Source organism: Berghia stephanieae, chromosome 7 (genome assembly GCF_034508935.2).
Source record: "Berghia stephanieae isolate SIO BIC M18660-M18661 chromosome 7, UCSD_Bste_1.3, whole genome shotgun sequence".
In the NCBI taxonomy this organism is placed as follows: domain Eukaryota; kingdom Metazoa; phylum Mollusca; class Gastropoda; order Nudibranchia; family Aeolidiidae; genus Berghia; species Berghia stephanieae.
This window is the reverse complement of record NC_088366.1, coordinates 12,063,626-12,072,180: the sequence shown is the minus strand read 5'-3', so window position 1 is coordinate 12,072,180 and position 8,555 is coordinate 12,063,626. Positions and strand designations below refer to the sequence as shown.

At 37.4% G+C, this 8,555-nt stretch overlaps 1 protein-coding gene across 3 annotated transcripts in view; it reads right to left on the bottom strand.

Moving 5' to 3' along the window:
• Positions 1–3,336: 3,336 nt before the first annotated feature.
• The window catches only part of LOC144976689 (F-box only protein 31-A-like), a 90,007-nt gene continuing 84,788 nt past the window's right edge, over positions 3,337–8,555 (bottom strand). For 2 of the 3 annotated variants that reach the window (XM_078921032.1, XM_078921031.1), the window contains exon 9: positions 3,337–5,875. In XM_078921032.1, coding sequence (XP_078777158.1) covers positions 5,623–5,875 — 253 coding nt within the window. In that variant the 3' untranslated portion in view covers positions 3,337–5,622. Of the gene's footprint in view, positions 5,876–7,996; positions 8,204–8,555 lie in introns of all 3 variants that reach the window. The other variant, XR_013646142.1, reaches the window with a different exon arrangement.

Genomic DNA, 8,555 nt, shown 5'->3' with positions numbered 1-8,555 from the left:
TCGGCGCCAGTAAAAAGGAAGAAAATGGGATAGTAAAAAGTTATAGAATTACAATTAAAGCATCCAAGAATAAGGTAGACAAAGGGGAGTTGGTTAAAATAGGGAACAGATGTATATTCCAAGAGCACACTATCAGTGTACTTAGTTTGAGATCACATAAAAGTCTCATCCAGACACAATCACAAGTCACTACTAAGAGGGATACACTCAAATGTTTACAAATCACATATAATACATAAACAAAACATAATACAGTGCATAACAGAGAGATGATTTACAAGGGAAAAAAAAACATCTCCAAAAAGTAACTACATTTGACTGATTCCCTCCCAGCCAGGGCCAGGAAAAAAACAAGTAATCTCATTCCAAGACAAAGAAATAAAGCAAGTTGGAAAACAGATATAGGGAGATAAAAGATACAGAAAGTACCTCGCTGCCTACAGGAACCCCACCCAGTAGCACGTTTGTGTACCGATGAAGAATCAATGGGCACAGGGTGGAAGGGTATACACACACACACACACACACACATACACACAAAGAAAAAAATCCAACAAAAACTCTTTAAACAGATAACAAATTTAGTGTAGAGATAAATAATATCATTTAGGTGAATAGCAACAACAAAAAATAATGATAATGATAATAATAATAATAATAATAATAATAATAATAATAATAATAATAATAATAATAATAATAATAATAATAATAATGATAATAATGATTAAATAATAATAATAATAATAATAATAATAATAATAATAATAATAATAATAATAATAATAATAATAATAATAATAATAATCTCGATTGAGCCTGACTTATGAATCCTCAAATCAATATAATATGACAAATCCCACCCAATTTCCAATTAATTAATATCATATCTCAAGTATCGATACCACCAGGCATTAAACAAAAAAGATGTAAGAAAAGGACCGAGATTGATATCGATACCATCCAAAAAAGATGTAAGAAAAGGACCGAGATTGATATCGATACCATCCAAAAAAGATGTAAGAAAAGGACCGAGATTGATATCGATACCGTCCAAAAAAGATGTAAGAAGAGGACCGAGATTGATATCGATACCGTCCAAAAAAGATGTAAGAAGAGGACCGAGATTGATATCGATACCATCCAAAAAATATGTAAGAAAAGGACCGAGATTGATATCGATACCATCCAAAAAAGATGTAAGAAAAGGACCGAGATTGATATCGATACCATCCAAAAAAGATGTAAGAAGAGGACCGAGATTGATATCGATACCGTCCAAAAATATGTAAGAAAAGGACCGAGATTGATATCGATACCGTCCAAAAAAGATGTAAGAAAGGACCGAGATTGATATCGATACCGTCCAAAAAAGATGTAAGAAAAGGACCGAGATTGATATCGATACCGTCCAAAAAAAGATGTAAGAAAAGGACCGAGATTGATATCGATACCATCCAAAAAAGATGTAAGAAGAGGACCGAGATTGATATCGATACCATCCAAAAAATATGTAAGAAAAGGACCGAGATTGATATCGATACCATCCAAAAAAGATGTAAGAAAAGGACCGAGATTGATATCGATACCGTCCAAAAAAAAAAGAAAAAAATAACCCTTGAGTAACCCAGTATCGCTACATTTGTTTTGTTTGTTTTTAAGGGTTTTACAGCGCTTGCAACACATTTAGGTCATATATCAGCGCCAGTAAAAAGGAAGAAAATGGTTTTGTAAAAAGTTCTAGAATTACAATTAAAGCAGCCAAGAGAAAGTAAGACAAAGGGGAATTGGGAACAAATAGGGATCAGATGTAGAATCCAAGAGCATACCACCAATGTACTTAGTTTGAGATCACCTATAAGTCTCATCCGGACACATGCAGAAAATCCAACAAAGAGGAATACACTCAAATGCTTACATTATACATTAAAAATAACAAATATAGTAAAACATACATAACAGAGAGATGATTTACAAGGAAAAAAATATCTCCCAAAACAATAACTATGCATTTGACTGTTTCCCTCCCAGCTAGGACTCCGGCCAGGGCCAGGACAAAACCAAGTAATCTCATTCCAAGACAAAGACAGAAAGCATGTTGGAAAACAGATATAAGGGGATAGAAGACACAGTATGTACCTCCCTGCCCACTATGGGAGGTAGGAACCCCACCCAGTATCGCTACATCAAAATTTGAACGAAACCTTAGAAGCAACTAAACAAAATGGTGGAGGGTTAGACTTGCTCACTCAGATTGTGGAACGTAGAAATGAGATTGTGTTCTCAGATTTCTTCCAAAGAAAATTCCCAGACCATGTGACGATCCTCAGAAATCACAGAAAAAATTAGTGGAATCTGAAACCATGGGAAAAAAAATCCCCGGAATCTGAAACAACTGAATTCTGCGGATCTGTGGAAAACATTGACCTTAGATGTACTTAGTATGCGATTACCTATAAGTCTCACCTGGACACGAGCACAAGATCCAACAAATGCTTACATTATAGATTCAAAATAACAAATATAATAATACATAATAGAGAGATGATTTACAAGAAAAAAATATCATCTCCCAAAACAATAACTATGCATTTGACTGTTTCCCTCCCAGACAGGGTAACCACCAGGGCCAGGACAAAACCAAGTAATCTCATTCCAAGTCGAAGACCGAAAGCATGTTGGAAAACAGATATAAGGGGATAGATGACAGAGTAAGTGCCTTCCTGCCCACAATTGGATTCAGTAGTCTGATGTCACGCCGCCTGGCAACGGCGGCCATCTTGGTTCTAAACAAAGAAAATAATTTCTTTTTATTATTCGTGCTGGCTAGAACTTTTCATATGTCTTGTGATCAGAATGTGTAAAAGTCAAAACATGATCAAATTTATGTGTTTTTTTCCTCTGGATACGCTTTTATGCTTTCCGGAGAAATATTTCATACGGGCATCCGCCATTGTTCCGATAGTTTAGAGCCAGTGTTACTAAGTTACCATGCGTCATTAGGAAGGAAGTGACGTTACGACTGTTGAAGAGTATTGGGAGGTCGGGAACCCTGCCTACCAAGGAGGAACTTTGTTGATGATCTGTGCTTCACGAGAAGTGAAAGGCCTAATTCAGTAAGTAAGTGGGGGCAGTGTGGCTCAGCGGTACGGACTTTGCTTCGTAACCGAAAGGTATCGAGTTTGATCACCCGATGCTGCGCTCTGTGGCCTTGAGTAAGTCACCTAGCTCTAGCTCAATTAGCGGCACTGTACTGCGGCTGATGCCTGGGTTATTCCAGTCTCCCTTGGAATAGACCCTAGAGACAAATTTCCCCCATGGGATGAATAAAGGGAATTTTATTTTTTTATTTTTTATTTAAAAGACTTTAAATGCATATTGCAAACACTAGAGTTTCTTCACATAAATAATATCACAGAATCAATATCAATATCATTGTTTTCCCAACATACAAAAACAGCAACCAAAAAAATGTGCATGTTTAAAAATGTCAAAAAGCATGCAAATATGAAATACATCATTAAAACAAAATTTACATTTACATGAACTTAAATTAATCCATGGCTGATATGACCATACAAATAACACACGTATAAAATAACATATTATGTATAACACGAAATTTGTAAAAACAGTTCAGTTCACAACCAAAGACTTAGTCTTCATCAAACTAAATAAGATCTACCAACGATTATTTCTCTCATGGTCTTAGCTTCAGTTATACTCCTGAAACTACTACTACTACTACTACTACTACTACTACTACTACTACTACTACTACTACTACTACTACTACTACGACTACTACCACTACTACTACTACTACTACTACAATACTACTACTACTACTACCACTACTACTACTACTACCACTACTACTACTACTACCACTACTACTACTACTACCACTACTACTACTACTACCACTGCTACTACTACTACTACTACTACTACTACTAACACTAACACTACTACTACAACTACTAACACAACTACTAACACTACTACTACTACTACTACTACTACTACTACTACTACTACTACTACTACTACTACTACTACTACTACTACCATTAATAATGAAATAATTTATTTAGCGTTTATCTATGAGTCATGCTCCATGCACAAAACCAGTTGAACATGTGACGATAAGTCTATGAAGTAAAATCAAATTACCTCGCAGACATACATATAAACACACACAAACATTCACAATCTCTCTCTCTCTCTCTCCATCTCTATCTCTCTCTCTCCCTCTCTGTCTCTCGCTGAGTGTAACAAGTTATAAGAGTAAAAAATCATGACAATCAAAAGTGCATAAAGTGTATACCTATATAAAACAACAAACCCCCAAACATGTGCAATGTGAAGGATGAACCAAAATCTAATTCAAACTATAGAATCGACACAATCATTAAAACTTTCATGAGTTTATATCATTAAGGGCACTCATTAAATTAAATATATATATAAAAAAAAAAGTGAGTGGAGCAAGCACTTATGTTGATAATAACAAGAAATGAAGTGAGTAGAAAAGTGCCAGAAGATTGTAGAGAATAAAAACTTTGCTGCGATGAGGATTTGAACCCACAACCCGACTGTTATGGCAACTCTACGTGGCCAGGGGAGGGATGCTCTGCAATTGATGCCATCCACCACTAGGGGTTAAGAGCACTTCTATAACTTAGGTAATAACAAAAGTCCTGGTTCGGATAAGTAAGTAAAACCTGGTTCGGATAAATAACAAGAGTCAAACCATAGAAAATAAAAAAAAAATGAAATGTCATAAAATCTTACTGCAGAGAAAAAAGAGATAATTTGATTGATTTGATTAAATGTCAAAGAGTTGGAACAACGCAGGCAAAACACAAGTGGGTCATTTAAGTGCCAGGAAAAGTAAGACGATTGTCTCAGGTAAAAGGGAAAGTGAAAGTAAATGGTTGAAGAAATGTAACTCTTTATCTTAAAAAAAAAAAAATGAGCTTTTATATAGAGAAATATCCACTAAATGTGCTCAAATCGCTTTAAAAAGGGTCCCTAACCGACTGACAGCAACACGTGACATGTAGAATGAGACATGTTGCCTGTCAGGCGATATCACAATCTTTTTCCGACAGAGACAACGCTGTAAACGGTCAGGTACTCATTTTACACCTGAGTACAGTGAGAGAATGTGAGTAAAGAGCCTTTTCCAAAGACTCAACTATGCACCGAGTGAGGTTCGAACCCAGGACCTTCCGATCCAAAAGCAAGTGTCATACCACTAGACTGCATAGCCGCACAAAGTATAAAGTCTGAGACAAACATCCATGTCTCGCGGAGTCTTTGATGAAAATTAAAATCAAATCTTATACATAAATAATAAAATCAACACATATAATACATATACAATATCAGATTCATATATAATATGAATTAACACATAGATATATGACATAATTGACGGGGGAAAAAAAAAAAATCGTGACTCATAAAAAATGCATGACAAAAATGGCAGCGAGAGGGTAGGTCTACAATCGAAGCCATCCACCATTCTCTATCATCAGCAGGCACTTTTCTACTCACTTCGTAGGTATATCCTATCAACATTATAAGTGTCTGCTCTGCACGCACTTTTCTGAATTAATCCTCCTCGTCGTCGTAGTCGCTGTCGTCTGAGTCTGCCTTTCTGTACTTTTTGTTTCTACCCTTTTCCACATTATCTTCACAGTTGTCGACACCTCCTAGGATGTCTGTCTCCCTCTGCATCATCATAAAACACGACAAACCAAGCCATATAATTCCAATTGTGTCCTTGTCAAAAACGACCATATGAATGGGGCAGAGGGAAGGACTGCTGAAAAAATGACCAGCTATCCTCCCATGGCCGATATATCTGAGGATTAAAATTTTTTTTTCATTAAATGTTTTTTTTTTTTTTTTTTGTTTTTAAGGGTTTTACGGCGCTTGCAACACATTTAGGTCATATCAGCGCCAGTAAAAAGGAAGAAAATGGGATAGTAAAAAGTTCTAGAATTACAAATAGAGCACCCAAGAAAAAGTAAGACATAGGGGAACTGGGAACAAATAGGGATCAGATGTAGATTCCAAGAGCACACTATCAAAGTACTAAGTTTGAGACCACCTATAAGTCTCATCCGGACACAAGCACAAAATCCAACAAAGAGGAATACACTCAAATGCTTACATTATAAATTCCAAATAAAAATATAATAATACATAACAGAGAGATGAGATACAAGGAAACAAATATCATCTCCCAAAACAATAACTATGCATTTGACTGTTTTACCTCCCAGCTAGGACTCCGGCCAGGGCCAGAACAAAACCAAGTAATCTCAATCCAAGACAAAGACAGAAAGCATGTTGGAAAACAGATATAAGGGGATAGAAGACACAGTATGTACCCCCCTGCCCACTATGGGAGTTTTCATTAAATAGAGCTTTTATATAATTCAATATCCACTTAAAAAGCTCAAAGCACTTTACAAAGGGTCCCTGACAAATAGCAACACGTAATGCAGAGACGCCAACTTTAAATTTGGCTCACAGGAGTTTCAGACACCACTCGTAGGAATTTCAATGCCGAAAGAGGAATTTCAACACACAAGAAAAAGGAATTGGAATGGTATTTGGCATTGTGTTTACATATTGTATAGTTCTAAATAGATAACTGATTAGAATTATATTATGATACATAAACATATTGTCAAATACAATCCCAAAGTTTCCTTATTTTAAATGAAGGAAAGCGCCAAAACCTGATGGTAGAGATTGTAGTACTGGTGGTAGTGAGGATGATGTGGTGTTAGTGGTTGTAGTAATAGTGGTAGTGATGAGGAAGATGTGATATTGGTTGTAGTAGTAGTAGTGGTGGTGGTAGTGATGATGATATGGTGGTGGTTGAAGTAGTAGTGGTAGTGATGATGATGTGGTGGTGGTGGTGGTTGAAGTAGTAGTTCTAGTGTTGATGATGTGGTGGTGGTATAGTGGTTGTAGTAGTTGTGGTCGTGATGATAATGATGTGGTAGTGGTTGCAGTAGTGGTGGTAGTGATGTTGACGTGGTGGTGATGGTGGTTGTAGTACAAATGGTAGTGATGATGATGTGGTGGTGGTTGTAGTAGTAGTGGTAGTGATGATGTGGTGGTTGTAGTAGTTGTGGTAGTGATGATGATGTGGTAGTGGTGGTAGTTGCAGTGATGATGATGTGGTTGTGGTGGTTGCAGTAGTAGTGGTAGTGATGATGATGATGTGGTGGTGGTTGTAGTAGTATTAGAGGTTGTGATGATGATGTGGTGATGTTGGTTGTAGTAGTAGTGGTAGTTGCAGTGATGATGATGTGGTGGGGGTTGCAGTAGTAGTGGTAGTGATGATATGGTGGTGGTGGTGGTGGTTGTAGTAATAGTGGTAATGATGATGTGGTGGTGGTTGTTATAGTAGTAGTGGTAGTGATGATGATGTGGTGGTGATGGTGGTTGTAGTAGTAGTGGCAATGATGATGTGGTGGAGGTGGTTGTAGTAGTAGTGGTAATGACGATGTTATGGTGGTGGTGATGGTTGTAGTAGTAGTGGTAGTGATGATGTGATGCTGGTGGTTGTAGTAGTAGTGGTAGTGATGATGATTTGGTAGTGGTAGTTGTAGTGATGATGATGTGGTTGTGGTGGTGTAGAAGTAGTGGTAGTGATAATGTGGGGTCATGGATGTAGCAGTAGTGGTAGTGATGATGATGTGGTGGTGGTGGTTGTAATGGTGATGGTAGTGATGATGATGTGGTGATGGTGGTTGTAGTAGTAGTGGTAGTTGCAGTGATGTGGTAGTGTTAGTAATGATGATGTGGTGGTGGTGGTTGTTGTAGTAGTGGTAGTGATGATGATGTGGTGGTGGTTGCAGTAGTAGTGGTAGTGATGATGGTTGTGTAATACTAGGGGCAATGATGATGATGTGGTGGTTGGAAAGGAGGGGGGGGGGGTATCCTTGGAACAAATTGACCTCACCGGAATTTGACGGAAGTTGCCCGGAGCCCGGAATTTTTTGCTCCAGACCGGAGTTTTTTCCGGTGAAACCGGAGTTTTGGCATCACTGCGTAATGTGTAGAGCGAGACATGAGCTGCCTTTTCCAAGGACTCAACTATGCGCCAAATGAGGCTCGAACCCAGGACTTTCCGATCCGAAAGCGGCTGACATACCACTAGACCACATAGCTGAAAACAAGAGAGTTAAATAAATATCAATAAATATAAATTTAAAAAATAAAATAAAAAATTTGCCGTTTCATTGCCTAGGCATTCATGAAGGAATAAGAATAATCCATCAAATGTATAATAAATTATCAATTGAGCTTTTATACAGAGCAATATCCATTAAAGGTGCTCAAAGCGCTTTACAAGGGGTCCCTGCAAAGCGCTTTACAAACAGTCCCTGTTCAACAGCAACATTTAACATTAAGGACAAGACATGACACCTGTAAGGGGATATTATAATTTTTTTGGACAGAGACAACCCTGTTAACGACCAGGTACTCATCTTACACCTGAGTACGGTGAGAGAATGTGA